This window comes from Triturus cristatus, chromosome 8, assembly GCF_964204655.1.
Source record: "Triturus cristatus chromosome 8, aTriCri1.1, whole genome shotgun sequence".
NCBI lineage: Eukaryota > Metazoa > Chordata > Amphibia > Caudata > Salamandridae > Triturus > Triturus cristatus.
The window spans coordinates 1,533,152,901-1,533,170,851 of record NC_140591.1 but is presented as its reverse complement, the minus strand read 5'-3'; the positions used below and the strand labels follow the sequence as shown (position 1 = coordinate 1,533,170,851).

At 46.5% G+C, this 17,951-nt stretch overlaps 1 protein-coding gene and 1 long non-coding RNA gene across 2 annotated transcripts in view; one reads left to right on the top strand and one right to left on the bottom strand.

Annotated features, from left to right (window-relative positions):
* ATG16L2 (autophagy related 16 like 2) overlaps positions 1–17,951 on the top strand; it is a 694,312-nt gene that overhangs the window by 292,859 nt on the left and 383,502 nt on the right. The window contains exons 7-8 of the mRNA XM_085623378.1: positions 1,708–1,803; positions 14,681–14,743. Coding sequence (XP_085479504.1) covers positions 1,708–1,803; positions 14,681–14,743 — 159 coding nt within the window. The remainder of the gene's footprint in view (positions 1–1,707; positions 1,804–14,680; positions 14,744–17,951) is intronic.
* LOC146806075 (uncharacterized) overlaps positions 1–17,951 on the bottom strand; it is a 200,584-nt gene that overhangs the window by 38,092 nt on the left and 144,541 nt on the right. The gene's annotated exons all lie outside the window — the stretch shown is intronic.

Here is a 17,951-nt window from a genome sequence, read left to right as displayed (position 1 = left end):
ACTTGCTATGAAGACAGGGCAGGCCTCGAAGGAGTTGCAGAACCACCACCTGTGTTGCTGAACCTTTCGTAGTCCATGGTATCTCAGGAGCAGCAGACCAGTTAGCTTTGTTGCAGAGTCTGCAGATGCAGGGGAGTGACTCATTCACTCCAAGGGAGATTCCTTCGAGTGTCTGCAGATGCCCACTAGAAGACTGGCAGAACGACGAGACCAGGAGCAGCAGGAGTCTTCCAGATGCAGTCTCGGATCTCAAAGTGAAGTCCAACGAAGTACAAAGTGCCCAAATGGTTGAAGATGAAGTGGTTTTGAATCTGAATCTTGTCACACGGGGAATTTGAAGATCCAACCACAGGTAAGCCCTTAAGTACCCTGAAGAAAGGGTTGGGATGATTCAGGAATACCTCCCAGGGGAGGGGCTGGACAGAGGGAAGGATACTCCTTTGTTCAGCTTCGCACCAGAGGTGGAGCCAATGGCTCCCTGAACTGGTTCCAGCTGAAGTATGCAAGGAGGGCACCAAATGTGCCCTTCAAAGCAGTCTGGTGGCGCTGGCAAGCACCCCCACCCAAGCCGAATACACTAAGTCCTGTCTGGGACAGGAAACCTATGGTCCTGCCTCCCCCTGCTCAAGCCTGGCTCAGCAGTAGGAGGGCAGATTCATGTCTGTGGTCGGCAGCAGCACTAGCCTGCTGTTAGACCCTGAAAGGCTGGTAGCCCCGGATACAGGGGGGCTCCCTAGGGGAGCCCCCAGTACATGGGATCCTACATCCAACACTGAAATCGGTGTTGGGTAGGATTCCAACATGTTTGGTACCAAACATGACCGGTTTAGATGCAGCCAATATATAGTTAGACATCACGTATTTGACTTGATGTATAAAATGGCTGACCGCACTTACAAAGAGGGGAGAATCGACTCCTGGGTTTGTAGGGGGTGTCCTGCTCGTGCAGGGCACCCTCACACGTAGAACCAAGCACCCTGCCTTCAGGATTGAAAGGCCTACCTTAGGGGTGACTTATAGGTTTTAAGTGCAATGACCTCAGATATAAGGAAACATATCTGTTGTGAGTGCTGCTAGCACCAGCTCACACAGGCTGCAATGGCATGCCTGTGGTCACAGTTTGAGTGGTCTCTCATGGGTGGCATAATGCACGCTCCAACCCATGGGAGACCCCTAGCCAATTCGGAAGGTACCAAAGTACTTACCATAGTCAGATTTAGGGAGAAAGCATAGTGACTGGGGTCCTGATTTGCAAGATCCCAGTCAGACTAGTCAAAAACACATTGACACCAGGCAAAAGTTGGGGGTGACTATGCCAGAAGGACCCGACCTTCCTACAGTATCCTTTAATGCTGGAGATTCACATGCGCCCTTCCTCCTTCTTAGAAGTGAGCAGTGATTATTACCTTTTTATATTACAATACACCGGACACAAATGTTCTCGCGCTTCACTAAACTCCATTCTGCAGTACTCACCTGCTGAGGAATACCGGTCTGCGGTAAAGTCGTCCTGGTGCAAGACCTGAGGCTTCTTGGAAAAAAACATTTTGGAGTCTATTTGAGCCCAGCAGTGAATGGCAGGGGTATGCACAGAATATGAAGCCACAACAGTACATGCTACAAACAGATTGTTACAGTATGAGTAACATTGTCCTTTCATCTGTGTGAAACCGTTTCCTCTCATCCCTTTAATTTCATTTTCTATAGGAAGAGTGGGAAAACACCACCTGATGTCAAAGAGAAATGCACAAATGATTGTTCTAGAAAACCTGATGATCAGCAGCTGCTTCAGAGGCCCAAGAGGTAAGATGACTTATCTCAGTGCCCACATTGTTCCACTCCTCAAATTAAATGATACCCAGGTAAGCAGTTAGGGTTGTGAACATTTGCTTCTGACAGACACCATGTTGTATGGGACTATGTCAGTCTTATTTGCAGGGATTTGTCACATGCGGCTATGTATGAACTCAGTGCTTCTCAGTCCACAAGTATACTTTGTTGGCTCTGATTTGCATTTTACATGTTAAAAGCAAATTACCTTTTTATCCTTCTGTTGTCTCTATTTCTTAGAAAATATATAATGTGGTCCTTGAGATGAGTAAACGTAAAACCTACCACAAGTGGGTCACTCTATTTAACATCACCCAAGGGTACCTGGTATGTGTTTTTGTGGTCAGTCTCTAGGGTGGGGGTTGGCAGTGTCTGGGATATTTGTAGACTCGCTACTTCATTTTACCTGCCTTACTTGCTTTGCGAGTTATTAACCATGTGTTGTCTATCTTGTTTCTGTAGACTTTTCAGCTAGGTTTTTGATAATTGAAGACAGCTTCCTTTAAGATTGAAATCTATGGTTTCAGTATTCTCTGATGAAGAAAGATAAAGTGTGATTATTCTCCAAGGAGGGACCTAAAGGGCAAAGGATGTTCTCTGTTTTGATGGGAATGGAAGTTGAGGCCTGATTTAAATTATATCAAGTATTCCAGGTGCACCATTGGAACGAGGCAGTTTCTGCTCCTTGTATATTCGTTTGTTTTTACTATACAAATTGGTTGTGCTCATGTTCAGTCCCTCTGCCCTCACATCTTTCCCTTTAACTCTGGTGCCTCCCTCTGTCTCTTGGATGGAAACCTTTGAACTCACACATCACTCCATGGTGACTTACTCTGGATCAGAGTGGCCTTTGAGGCTCCAGCATCCTTCCCCAGGTCTCTCGGGCCTCCCTTTGGGTGGCTCCTCACACCTCTCTGAACCTTTGGGGGCTCTATCTGTATCATGAGTGACATCCTGTGCTTCTCACGTATCCTTTTCCTGGTCTCTGATGCCTCCATCTGTGACTCCCATACTTTTCTCTGAATCTGGTGTAGCTCCTCCTAAGTTAAGTGTGGCCCCTGCAGAGCTTGTGTCCTTCCCCCTAGTCTCTTTTGCATCTTGGGTGGCTATTAATACTGTTAGCAGCGCCCTCCTTTCTCCCCCTCAGCATTACATTTGTGGGGGCTAATGGATTGCATAAAATAGAGACCCGGAATCTTTCGTCGTCCTGTACTTTCTAAAAAAATACACAAGGATTTAATAGCCGTTATTAAATTCTCCTATTCAGGGGTGTGGCATTCCTGTCACCCGACGCACAGCGCATATTGTTTGAGGTCAAGGGCAACAGGTAGCGCCAACCCTCTGCTGCACACAAACCCTTTACAGTACCACAGGATGAATCTGTGAACGGGGATTGTGTGACACTAAAGGCAAGATCTGAGTCCATATATACAAGTTGTTCAAACTTGTGTATATGATTCATTGATACCAAAGATTTTACTATTTGCATCACTGACAGTAGTTACTGTGTACAGATGTTAACAAAATATAACAATTGAGCCTATATTAAGGCTTGCAGAATGCTCCATAATTATATGAAAAAAACAAGTATACTGATGAAAGCATATGATAGTTTTAAAATAAGATGTACACAAAATAAGTGCAAATCATTTTGCTAAACTATTGTGCAACTTAAAATAAAATTTCTCCGAGGCATCATTTAGCATGCCAGTATTAATTTAAAAAAAGGAATAATGGAGAGTCAGTGTAAAACCAGTTTAGGGAAAATTATGGGCGCCATGAAAATAAAATTGGGGGTCCTATTCAGTCACAAAAATCCACCGGCGGACACATGTCCTTATGTTAGTGCAGATTTATGACTCTAGGAATTCACAAGTTTGCAGAACCTGGCATAGAAACCATATTCCTAACAAATGTTTTAGAATTACATCTTCAAATGAACAAATATACATTTCTATATTTGCTGAAGTGAAAATCTACTGAGTGATTGCAAATTCACTCCCTAGAAAAGGTTTCTCTTCTCTCCTTGTCAGGAGTCCTTTCCAACGTTTTGAAAGTAGTTTGCGAATACCCTTAACATGTAAGGTTACCATTTCCCGCCACCTTCCAACTCCATAGTTAAATTTGCAGAAGGTGGTTAAATCAAAGCCTAGCTAAAACCCAAACCCTGTGAAGAGCCCTAACCTCTGACTTTATAAGAATGCTCCAACAATTTGACATCTTACGGCATGCCACCAAAAGGGACAAGTGGATATTTTTACAGACCAAGTAGGCTTCTTTCCTACTTATCCCTAGGACAAGGAGCTATTTTATAACATTACACACCCTGCAACTTTATTGCAATATGCTGGGATTGCCAGTAGAGATAAAAGAGTCAGACACCCCCCAAACAAAATGTTTTAAATTTAATTATAGTTTTATTATTGGAAAAAACCATGCAAATTAAATGAAATGTGCTAATTTGTTTTAAACCACTTGTTATTGGGGCTTGGGGTTCGACTCCTTCCACGTCCCCTCCTTTCCTATAGGCCTCTCTATAGCTATTGTATCCATCTAGTGTAAAGGTGGGGGCAGCCCCCTCTCATCCTCTCACACTGTTATCAGGATTCTATAGGGGTTCTCAATGATTGCATTCTACAAACTGGCTGCACCTTATGGAAGTTTCTTCCTTGTCCCGGATTTTCTCTGGCCAACACTTTCTCTCTGGGATCTCAGTGTTTCCCCTATAATTGCAGGGTTCTCTTTCTCCCCCACCCCCAAGTCTCACTCTTCACAGTACACGTTCAACAGTTTCCCTCTTCCAAGGTCTCACTGCTGTTGCAGTTACCTAGTGTATATAAGTAACACTTTTGTCATAGACAATTAATCTTTTCTGTATAGCCTCAGTGGGTCTCCTCCTTCTTGAGTCTCACTCTTCAACTTACATCTTCTGAGGTTTCCTGCTCCTCAATTGCCCCTATCAATTGTAACATTTCTGGGGGTGTATCATGGATTGTGTGTTGGGGCTTGCAACAGATGTGTGTGCTTGCTTTATGTATCCTGGGGCACTAGGTATTACAGAAGGGGCCGCAGACGCTTGGGTGTCCCCTTCCGTAATACTGATAGCGCATGTGGACATGTAGTGTCAGAGTTATCTTGAGAGGACATTCTCTCATTAGCATGGGGTTATGGCCCCATGCAAATAAGGGTATTGGTTTTCCTCTGCGCCCTATTACTCACCCAAGCGCAGAGGCAAACAGGCACAAAGGAGGTGCACTGATAGTGCGTCCCCTGAGGTCAGCCTTCTGGAGGAGGGAAAGGGGATCCCTTAAACCACCCAGACCTCCTCCTGCAGGCAGATTCGGGCACTCACAGCACCCACTTGCAGGGGGATCTCTGTCCCCGCTTTAAAGTGCAGGTGTCTGCTACTTGCACTGTGAAACACAGAGCGGCTTGTAAGCAACCTTTCCACCTTTCACTGAATGTTCTGCTGCCAGTGCAGGCGTGATTTCATTGCTGGTGCCCTGAGGGCAGCGTATTGATTGTAATAGGGGGTACTGGCCTGGTCCGCACCTGGCGCACAATTTGAAAGGTGCACCATGGCGCAAAAGTACACCGTGCACCCTATGTTTAATACGGGCCCTGGATCTGTAACTTCCCATGTTCCTTCTCCTCATAATCTTGGAGGATTTCTCATAGGACCTATCCTTCTGGACTTACACTACACGAGAGATTGAGAACACAGTTCCATACCAGGATCCCACACTTACCAAAGTGAGTTGAGACACTGATCCATTCTTGAACTCAACCAATAACCCAATTTCATACAGTGTTCCTTGAGGGTGAGGTTGGTGTCCAAGGTGAATCCAAGTGATATGGCATTCGTTGAAATTTGAGGTTCACAGCCATCAATGTTTATATCACGGAGCCAGGTTTGTGCAGAAGCTTGTCTATTGTTCTTGGCAAACAACAGGATTTCTGTTTTGGTTGGGTTGAGCTTTAGGTTGGCACTGAACATCCAGGTCTGGATGATGGACAGACAGTGTTTTAGGCATTATATGTCTGTAGCGGGGAGATTTTCAAGTAAAGTTGTGTATCTTTGGCATATTGGTGAATCTCAGTGCTGTTTTCTGTAGTAAAAAGAGGCTCCATGTAAGGATGATGGATGAAGATGACAGGAGACAATATGGAGCACTGGGGAGTCCTTAATTGATAGGGATCTTTTGTGTTCTGGACGTACCCATGTGAACCAACTTGTGTTGGTTGGAAAGGTAGGAGGAAAACCAGTGGAAGACATTGTCTGTGAATACCGTTGGAGTTCCAAGGGGCTTTTGAGGGTGGGATGGTCAACTTTGTCGAATGCAGCACAGACATCCAGCAATATCAGGAAGCCAGGGTCATTTTCATCTGTGTTCAAGGAGGCATTGTCCGTGATGTGTAAAGTAGCAGCTTCCGTGCTGCAGTGTGATGTGAATCCAGACTGGCAGTCATACAGAAGATGGTTAGCACTGATATGGTCTGAAAGTTGAACACAGACTGCTTTTTCAAATATGTTGGTGATGAATTGTAGGTGAATAATTTGTCAGTAGTTCGCAAGACCATCGTGGTTTAGTGGAGGTTTCTTTAAGTGTGTAGTGATCTAGTCTGTCTTCAGAGCTTCTGGGAAGGTGCCTGGAGGGAAGGAGGCATTGACAATGGTAAATAGGGGTAAGCGATTTTCCCCTGAGAGAGCTTTGATGAATGACAACAGTAAGACTTCATCCTAATAAGTGCTGTGAGAGAGTTGAGCTATGTGAGCCAGATCTGGGCGAGAAAGGACTTTGAAGGGTGACCATTGCAGAATTCTACAGAAATGAGTGTGTGTAAGAATGAAAAATTTTCTAGCTAACGTAACGGAAAGTTTCAATTCTATTAAGGACTCGGAAGCGAGGATTATGCCTTCTTTCTTCACTTAATTACATAGCAGCGAAGGGTATAACAAGAGACTACATTTCTCATGAACATAAGGGAAAGAGTATTCCAACAAAAAATACATGGTAACAGCCAATCATCTCACATGAGACCAATTTCGAATCAGGGGCCAGCCAGCCCAACATAGTCCATCAACAGTGTCCTCTCTTCCCCTTTCGGAGCCCGTAAGCAGCATCCCTCAGCTCTTCAGGAATCCTGTTTGTGTGTATCCGAGCCTGAGGTCAAGAAGAACATGTTACTGGAAGAACCACTGCGATAGTCCATTTAAGAGAATACCATACATAGCAACAACTGAACTCAAATTGTAATCTGAATGGTCAAACCATTACTTACTGTAGTATGGGGAGGGTTCTCCTCCAGGAGCCAAGGGCGGGATAATCCTCGCCTCCGAGTCCTTAATAGAATTGAAACTTTCCGTTACGTTAGCTAGGAAATTTTTCATTCAAATTCAGGACTGGAGGCAAGGATTATGCTTGTTTAAAGCTTGCCCACAACCAAATGAGCCATGTTTAGAATCGGTTTGAAGTAAAACCGTTTAAAAGTGGAGTCAGATGACTAATCCGCAGCATTGAGTATATCCTCTAAACGCGCTCTTAGGCTGAAAGCCTTCGAAGCCATCGCTCCCCTTGTGGAATGCGCCCCAAACTGGCTAAGGCTGATGCCCGCTTCCTGCATCACCCAGCGAACCCATCTGGCAATGGTGGGTGAGAAAACCGCTTGAAAGGGTTTCCGAAGCGAAATGAGGAGTTGCCTCTCCCCTGGAGGGCAAAACTCTTCTGTCATTTCTTCATACGCCTTAAGGCAGTGAACCACTCAAATCTTCGGGGAATCTGGAAACTGTGGATAGGAAATCAACATGGAATGGCACTTAGTGCATCTAAGTAACGTGAAAGTCACACCATCCGGGGTAAAAATCCTGCTAGAAATGTTTAAAGCCCGAACGTCAGACACTCGTCTACAAGAGATCAGGCAAAGCAACATGGCCAATTTTGCTGACAGCTCTTTCCTGGAGAGGAACCTATTCGACTGCAAGATAAGAACAGGTTAAGAACCTGATTAACATCCCAGAGAGCAGAATACCGAGGCTCCGGCGGAAGGGACAGGCGAATGCCCCATAACAGCTGACAAACCAGGGGGTGTTCACCCACAGGAGCTCCGTCCACCGGAACGTGGCCAGAAGAAACAACCGATCTGAAGGTATTAATGGACCGATAAGCCAAACCCTCAGATGCTAATTGAGCCAAGAAATTGACTATGTGGACCACCTCTGCGACCAAGGGATCAAAACCCCTTCGCAGACACCAACGGGTCCATCTGCACCACGCGGACCTGTACCTCTTGACTGTACTGTCTGCCCATACTTTAGAGATAATCGTCTCAGCTTCTCGCGAAAAACCAGGGGCTTCCCATCTACCCCGGAAATCCGCCACGCCATGAGCCGCAGTGAGCTCGTGGACACTAGAGGATGAGGAGACCCGTCCGGACTCATTAGGAGGGTCGGAAATTGGGGGAGTAGGATTGAAAAATCCCAAGAAAGTTCCAGAAGAACTAGAAACCACACTTGAGACTTTCACAGCGGGGTGATCATGATCAGATCCGCTGCTTGCCTGCGAACGTGCCCCCGTGATCATCGCGAACTGAGGGAACGTGTAGCCCAGCTCACCATTCCAATTTTGGAGAAAAGCATCCGTGACTGCTGCCACAGGGTCTGGCCACTGGCTGAAGAACCGCGGAATCTGGTGGTACAGCCTGGCTGCAAAGAGGTCCACGAGAAGGGGCCCCAGCGGACGTTCAGCCTCTCGAACACTGACTGATCCAAGCGCCAAAGGCTGGCATCCCGGAAGTGACCCGATTGGAAGTCTGCTTCCAAATTGTCTCGGCCCGGGAGATACTCCGCTGTGACGGAGACCTGATTGTCGAGGCAGTACTGCCAAAAACTTGCCGCCAGATCCGAGAGGACTTTCGATCTGGTACCCCCCAGATGATTCACGTAACGGACCGCCGAAACGTTGTCCATCTTCAGGAGCACAGAGGAGTGCACTGAATCCTTCGTCCAACAACGTACTGCAAAGGATCCCGCCAGTTCTAAGCAATTTATGTGTAACTTCTGATCGTCGGGAGACCCCAACCCTCCTGTAGAGAGGTCTCCGCACCTGGCCCCCCAACCAAGCCTGCTGGCATCCGACTCTATAACCAAGTCTGGAGCGGAACTGAAAATTGCTCTTCCGTTCCATGCCTCCATGTGGTCTAACCACCATTTGAATTTCAGATCTTGCCTCAGCAGATAAGTCGACTTTGTGAGAATACGGATACCCCTTGCGTAAAAAGTAACCTTTGAGGCGTTGCAGAGCTCTGTAATAGGATAGGATAGGATAGGATATATGCTTGTAGAGCGCTCGTATGCCGTGGCGTCTTGGCGCTAAGGGAGGAAAGAACCTAGTAAGACCAATAGCCTGTCACATGCAACTATGTTCTCGCAAATAGCAAAGTTTTCAAAGCTCTCCTAAATGCCAATCTGTTAGGTTGTAGACGCATGGCTACAGGCAACGAGTTCCATAATAGAGCCGCACGGTGTGAGAACGCTCTACCACCCCATCTTGCCTTCCTGATCCTATCCAGGCAAAGAAGATTCAGGGTACCCGATCGCAGTGGTCGGGCCGGAACATAGGGTCTAAACAATATACGCATAGCCCTGGCACCTCCTCCATAAAAAGCTTTATGGACCAAACATAAGGCCTTAAACGCAACACGATGCTGCATTGGAAGCCTGGGAAGATGGCTTGTATCGAGGCAGACAGGAGACCCACGACCCGTGCCAACTGGCGGAGACAAAACTGTTGCTTGGTGAGAACGCGACGCAACTCGTGCCGGATCTTGGAGACCTTCCTGCCCGTAAGACTGAGAGTGGATGACGTGGAGTCTATGATGAACCCTAAGAATGTAATGCTCTGGGAAGGTTGCAAAAGAGATTTCTTCTCGTTTATGACAAACCTGAGGCTTTGAAGAAGGGACACCGCCATCTGAAGATGTTGTGTCAGGCGACGGGGGCAAGCCGCCATCAAGAGTAGGTCGTCCAGGTACTCAATCATTCTGACTTCCCTGGACTGTAAGCACTCCACAACCGGTCTGAGAACCTTAGTGAAACACCAAGGAGCGGAAGAGAGACCGAAAGGGAGTGACGTGAACTTGTACGTGCGGCGACCCCAGATGAATTGGAGAAACCGGCGGTGTGGCGGGAAAATCGGAACCACCAGATAGGCGTCCTTGAGGTCCAGCCGGACCATCCAATCCAAGGGACGGAGAACGTCCCTGAGGACATGGATTCCCTCCACCTTGAAGTGACGGTAAACCAACCACTGGTTGAACTCGCTCAAGTTTATCACAGGTCTCTTGCCGCTATCGGTCTTGTCAACCAGAAAGATATTGCTTAAGAAGCCCCTGGGGTGTGGAGTAGTAAGGGTGATAGCGCCTTTCTTGAGTAGAGAAGACACTTCCTCGTCTACCAAGAGGGTATCCTGTGCGGAAAACTGAATAGGATGGGGAGGTGCTCCATGTACCGGGTTCCCCTGGAACTCTATGTGGCACCCCCTCACCGTTTGCAGAACCCAGGCATCGTGAGTGATGGTCAACCGAGTTTGGAAGTAGCCTGCCAACCGCCCCCCTATGTCTTGTTGAGAAGAAGGGAGAAGTCCCACCTGGTCTAGAGGTTCTCGTTCCTCCTCGGAATCCTTTCCCTTTTCCCCGCCGTCCACGGGTGGGGTAAAAGTTGCCGAACCTGGATTGGTCTTGGTACTGTCCGGAGCCTCCTCGATTGGTCTGGCGTTGCTGGCGACCGGCCGGCCGAGCGGCCCCTTCCTTGGCCGGCCCCGCGAAGAAGACGGGGAAACACCTTTTTAATTGTAGACTGGGCTCAGTCCAGCGACGTGAAGGTATTGACAAACTTACCGAGCTCCTTCACAAAGGGCTCGCCTAACAGACCACCTTGGGCAATAGCTCCCCGCTTCTGAATCTGCCAGGTCGCCTAACTTATGGTCAATTTTAATAAGAAGGGACCGACGCCGCTCGGTGGAAAGGGCACAATTAGCATTGCCCATGAAAATAACAACTCTCTGTGCCCATCCAGATAAGGTTTCAGGAGAAATAATGGAACCTGATTCCTTCGCCTCTTCCGCCATATCTAATATCTTTGTAATTGGGCCGAGGGCGTCCAGGAGTTTATCCTGGCACGCCCTCCAGAACCTATCTATCCCCTTCTTGGGGTCCCTGATAAACGTTTGGAGGAAGGTGCCCATCCGGGGATCTTTCTCAGGTGCAAGAGAGACCTCACCCTCCAAGATGGGACGGGTGCACTCCACCCGAAGGCAGTTGCGAGCTTCCTTTTCCAGGGGACGTCTGATATGGGCGGCCACATAAGAAGCCACTTTCTCCGCTGGTGTCCACTCTGAGGACCTTGGATGGATGATATCATTAGGATCTAGCATGTCTGAGGTGCTCGGGGGAGTCTGGGAAGTGCTAGGGAGAGATTGAGAAGCTGGATCAGCAGAAGGGGGAATCTGGTCCCCTGGGGAAAGCACTGGCACCTTGGCGAGGGGAACTCCGGCGGGAACTGCCGGACGACTACCCAGGAAGACCTATCTAAGGGGATCGAACGCGTCGCCATCCACAATAGCCTCGCAGGAGCGCTTGGGCGGCGGAGGACCCAGAGGGTCAGGAGGAGGAGCAGCTGGAGACTGGGGGGTGGAACACAGTTGCTGAGTGAGTTGGGCAAATGCCTGCTGAATCTGGTTGGAGAGCCTATCCTCTAACGGAGAGATGGCTTGATCTACCGCCCTGTAGATTGAGGTATCCATAGCCTCATAAAAGGCGTCCCCCCAGGGCATGTCGGCGAGGTGGTCTTCCTCCTCTTGATAATCCTCGTAATATTCCATGAGGAGAAGGTGCACCAGTAGTGCAACAGTAGGGGTTTTCCTAATAAGTTCAACAGGGAAAAGTCTTAATTATGGCTGGGTCTCAGCCTGTAGTTCTTGTTTGCGCAGAAGGAACCGCAGTAGACCGGGTTCGAGCCCGACGGACTAATGCTGGCCAATGGATTATAAGAAAAAACTCCCTTGTCACAGGGAAAGCTGGTCTGGGTAAGTCCCTTGCACGAAGTGCCAACCTCGATACCAGACCTCTGAGGCGTTCAAATAAACATACAGGCTCTGCCCCCTTGAACTACTGGGCTTGGGGACCGAGCGTGAAGCAAATAAGCAACAGCGCGACTTTTATAAAAGCCCCCACTGCCTACAACCGTTGCAGGTGTTCACCCTCAGACCAGCAGCTCCTGTACAGTGCGCGCGCGACGTTTGAAACTCTCTGAAGAGAGATCAAACGTTGCGTCGTGTCTGAACAGACTCCTGCGCCCTCTGACGGCGGGAGGACCTGGGAGCAAGAACAGCACGGAGCCGCGTAGGGACGGAAACCCATACCTGCGGCTCTGTCCCCGCTGCGCAGCCCACACGCAGGGAGACGCTCTGAAGAAAACGCGGAGGACCACGTGAGAGAAAACACAAGGTAAACAGAGAAACACTTTTTTGAAGTAAACGCGGTGAACCGCGTGAGGTGAAAAACAGAAGGAAGTTTAACCAGTAGCGCCGCGCGACTTCACAAAGCAAGTCGCTAACTTTCACCACATGAATCAGCCTGAAAACAGTGCTAACGACCACATAGCAGTTAACCACCTAATCGCAAAAGCAGCGTGCGCGCCACAGAAACCATCAGAAAATTACTGACACGCTCTAACAATCTATACAAGTACTAAACAGAATCAGAGAACTGAAGAGTACTTATCTTGCTGCGTAGCAGCGAAGAAAGAGGAAGAGAGGATACTGTTGATGGACTATGTTGGGCTGGCTGGCCCCTGTTGGACATTGGTCTCCTGTGAGATGATTGGTTGTTACCATGTATTTTTTGTTGGACTACCCTTTCCCTTATGTTCATGGGAAATGTAGTCTCTTGTTATACCCTTCGCTGCTATGTAATAAAGTGATGAAAGAAGGCATAATCCTCGCCTCCAGTCCTGACATAGAGTTGAAGTAGGCTTAGTGGATACATGCATATTGTTTTTATACATAAGGCTTTTTCGTTCCCCTACTTTGTTTGTCACCTCAATCCTCCTACATAGTTGGGGCATTTACGATTGAAGCAGACTTTTATAATCAAGGAGAGGTACCCTGGGATACCCAAATCAGCCCCACTTGGGGCCACCTCATCACATATAGAGATGAAGCGTGATCCGGGCTAGCCACACCAATGCCTTATTTGTCACACTCAAATGCTGCATTCATCTTCTGAAAATCAATAGCTTCTGCACTCTCCACACGTTGTTTACAGTATCATCAAACTCCTGTTTTGAAAATCAACATTACTGTTGAGGATATAAAATGAAACTCTCACACTTATGACACACTTGTTTTCTTCCAGGTTCATATGTCGTTGATCCAAATTTCCCAAAATTGATTTTCCCCAAGAAATCCATATTTTCTGTTCCTGCTAGGTTCATTAAAGTGTAGACCGTGTCTGTTGCCCCTTTCCATAAATGCCCCACTTTCCCAATGGCACTAACATTAGTCCAAGTCAACTTATCTCAAAAAGAAAGATCTGGAGACACCTAATTATTAAAGTTCAGACATTTACAAAACTTTATATTTGCAAATATTTTGAAATGTTTGAATCCAATTATTAACCACTATGATCACATTTGTATTGCTGGGAAAGACTGCCCAACATGTTTGCAAGACAATATAAGTGGGAACTGCAAATGTAATTCCACCTTCGGCATGTAATTTCAGTGCTTCCATTTTCTGGTGGTCATTCCACTTTTCAGCACAGGCAGTAGTAGCATTGAGGTTTTACTTTCTCCACAAATTGACTCCTCCCGTCGCAGAGACAGCAATTTTGATGGTGAAACATTAATTTTCTTCAGCATTGGCTCTTTCATGGATTCACACACTGTAATCTTTCTCTGCCGTCAAGCTGAGAACCACTTGGTAGCCTTCAAATAGCAGTGATCCTCAAACAAGGCAAAAAGGCCCTTTATTTACATGTTCACCCTAAAAACAACACATCAGCCAATCAGAGGTTCCCTCAGTTCTCACATTTTTCCCTTGATCTGTGGTGCCTTCCTTTGGCTCTTGGATGGAGACCCCTGTGCTCTCACCGCTCCCTCTCAGGCAGCTTTCTTTGGACCATATAGTGAGTGACACCAGCACCATCATCCTTCTCCTGACCTCTCAAGCCTCTATTATAAATCTGTAGGAAATCCTCTGCCAAACCTTAAATGAATGACTTCAGGAAGCTTTTGAAGGCTTCAACTGATGTTCCATATTCAAGGGATGAGTCATTCTACAATAGGAAAAGTTGCAGAAACTTTATTGGGGCGAAAGTAAGACCGCCTTGAAAGGCCTCAAAGAAGTCTGACAAAACGCCGGACGGGCCACCCAAGGATATGTAGGAGCATGGATCTGCAACACATGCAAATTCGATTACATCTTGGTGAATGATATGTGCAAACATGTGTCTTGCTGGTACTCCATTCTTTACCCCAAAGCCAGAGTCTCTGGCAGTGTAGGTGGTTGATATTTGTGCATGGTTTCATTTGCATACAAGTGTCACAGGTGCTCATGTACATATTGATTTTGTATATTCTTTTGTTCTGCTTTTGCAGTAAATTGATATTTTATCAAATCTGAGCTTGTCATATATTTTGACTGGGCTGGTAATAGTCCATTTATTTAAGTATTCAGCCCCGCTGGTTGTAAGCATGCATTTTGGGCCTTTGTTTAGACTCAGTTGATGAATACTCATAAAACCTAACATGTTTTTTTCTCATTGTGCCTTTTATATTCCATTTCAAATTTAGATCTGCTTCTTCGGTAGAGCCACGCGCATCAAGTTTCCATGGTTTCATCAAAACTTTTACACTGTAAGTTTGCATTTGTTTAACCCCTTCGCTTCTAGGCCTTTTCCTCCCCTGTGTTAAGCCTTTTTTTGGCTATTTGGGGTAGTGCGCGCTTAGGCCCCTGTAACTTTTTGACCACATAAGGTATCCACGCCAAATTTGCGTCCTTTTCTTCCAACATCATGGGGATTTTAAAGGTACCCTGGGTTTGTGGATTCTCCTGGAGGGGTCCCAGAAATTAGCCAAAATACAGCTAAATTTAGTTTTTTGCGGGGGAAAATGGGAAAAAGGGGCTGCAAATGAAAGCGTCTTGGTTTTTCCCTGCAAATGGTATCAAAAAAGGGTTTGTGGGGCTGAAATCACCATTTTCCCAGCTTTTAGGGAATGACAGACTTTTGTCAGAAAACGTTTTTTACACAGTTTTGGCATTTTTCTGGGACATAGCCTATTTTTGCTATTTTTTGTGCTTTCAACCTCCTTCCAGTTAATGGTAGAAATGGGTATGAAAGCAATAATGGATCCTGGACAGCTATACATTTTAGAAAAGTAGGCAAAATTCTGAATTCAGCAAGCGGTCATTTGTGTAGATCCTTCAAGGTTTCTTTATAAAAACTAACAGTTAAAAATAGGAAAAATTGAAAATTAGTTTTAAAAAAACAGCCTTTTGTTTCAATGTTTTCACCTGTAACTTATTCTAATTATGACAGCTCTTTGAAAGCAATATACCGTTACATCCACTGGACCTTTCTGGTTGTGGGGATATGTAGGACTTGTAAGTTCACCAAGAACCTGACGAACCCAGAGTAAAAAACTGAGCAGCAATTTGCAATGGATTTTTATTATGTACCGGGTATATAGCAATTATTGTGGGAAAATGTATACATGGAAAAATAGGTATGAAAGACACCCATGTATTTCTGAAATGGGAACAAATTATAGAGTTTAGAAACAGTAGATATTTGCACATTTTCGAAATTGGGAATACTCATACTAGCATGAGAATTATCGGTCATTTTTCAAAATGACTTCTTTTTTACACAATGTCTTTCATTTGGAAGGCAGAAATGCATCGAAAGTCAATAGGTAATAACAGTTGCTTTACATATCTGAATTACCCTAAGTCTCCCGATAAAAATGGTACCTCACTTGTGTGGGTAGGCATAGTGCCCACGACAGGAAATGGCTCAAAACCCAACGTGAACACACCACATTTTCACAATGAAAAATTACCCTTTTTTTCAAAGTGCCGAGCTGTAGTTTTTGAACCCTAGCTCTGCCGGCACCTAGAGAAACCTAGCAAACCTACACATTTTTGAAAACTAGATACCCAGGGGAATCCAGGATTGGGTGACTTGACTGCCTCCCACCAGGTTATGTTACCCAGAATCCCTTGCAAACCTAAAAATTGTCCAAAAAAAACACATTTTCCCCACATTTCTGTGGTGGAAAGTTCTGGAATCTGCATGGATCCACACATTTCCACGCACCCCGCGTTCCCCTAAGTCTTCAGAGAAAAATGGTACCTCACTTGTGTGGGTCGGCCTAGTGCCCGCGACAGGAAACGGCGCAAAACGCAACGTGGACACACCTCAATTTTGCAGTGAAAAATTACCCTTTTTTGGCAAAGTGCCTAGCTGTAGTTTTTGAACCATAGCTCTGCGGGCACCTAGGGAAACCTAGCAAACCTATACATTTTTGAAAACTAGACACCCAGGGGAATCCAGGATGGGGTGACTTGACTGCCTCCCGCCAGGTTCTGTTACCCAAAATCCCTTGCAAACCTAAAAGATTGTCAAAAAAAAAAAAATTCCCCACATTTCTGTGTTGGAAAGTTCTGGAATCTGCGTGGCTCCACAAATTTCCACCCACCCCACGTCCCCCAAAGTCTTCCGAGAAAAATGGTACCTCACTTGTGTGGGTCGGGCTAGTGCCCGCGACAGGAAACGGCGCAAAACGCAACGTGGACACACCTCAGTTTCGCAGTGAAAAATGACCGCTTTTTGGCAAAGTGCCTAACTGTAGTTTTTGATCCCTAGCTATGCCGACACCTAGGGAAACCTACCAAACCCACACATTTCTGATAACTAGACCCCCAAGGGATTCAAGGGAGGTATGGCTTGCGTGGATCCCCCAACGTTTCCTTACCCAGAATCCCCTGCAAACCTCAATTTTAGCTGCAAAAATAACTTTTTTCACACATTTTTGTGTGGGAAAGTTGTGGCATCACCGGGCTGACACAAATTTCCTACAACCCAGCCTTCCCCCGGGTCTCCCGATGAAAACGGTGCCTCACTTGTGTGGGAGGCCCAAGTACCTGCGACAGGCAAGGGCCCAAAACGTAGTGAGGTGCCATCAAAATTGCCTATCTCAAAACGACCTGGTTTTGCAAGGGGGGGGGGGTCACCTGGGTTTTTGGCCTCGTGCTCGGCGGCCATCTAGGGAAACCTACCAAACCCACACATTTCTGAAAACTAGACACCCAGGGGATTCCAGGGAGGTATGGCTTGCGTGGAGCACCCAACGTTTCCTTACCCAGAATCCCCTGCAAGCCTCAATTTTTGCTGAAAAAAATCACTTTTTTCACACATTTTTGTTTGGGAAAGTTGTGGCATCACCGGGCTGACACAAATTTCCTACCACCCAGTGTTCCCCCGGGTCTCCCGATAAAAATGGTGCCTCACTTTGTGGGAGGCCCAAGTACCCGCGACAGCCCGATGATGCCACAACTTTCCCACACAACAATGTGTGATTTTTTCAGCTAAAATTGAGGTTTGCAGGGGATTCTGGGTAGGGAAACGATGGGGGGATCCACGCAAGCCATACCTCCCAGGAAGCCCCCGGGTGTCTAGTTTTCAGAAATGTGTGGGTTTGGTAGGTTTCCCTGGATGGCCGCCGAGCATGGGGCCAAAAACCCAGGTGACCCCCCCCCCTTGCAAAACCAGGTTGTTTTGAGATAATTAGTTATTTATTTCTGCAGCGTGAACATTTTGGCACAATATTGCAAGGAAAATGTGACAGACATTTTGAGGTTTGCAGGACATTGTGGATAAAATAACTTGTTGGGATTCACAAGAGAGACATCACCTTGTACTCTCGTGGGTTTACGGCAATATCTACAGTTGGTAGGTTTTACTTAGATGGAATGTACACCTTGGCAGAGAGACTAAAAAGACAGAGATTCCTGCACACCCATCTATTCCTCAAACACACACACACATACTGGTTGGATTTG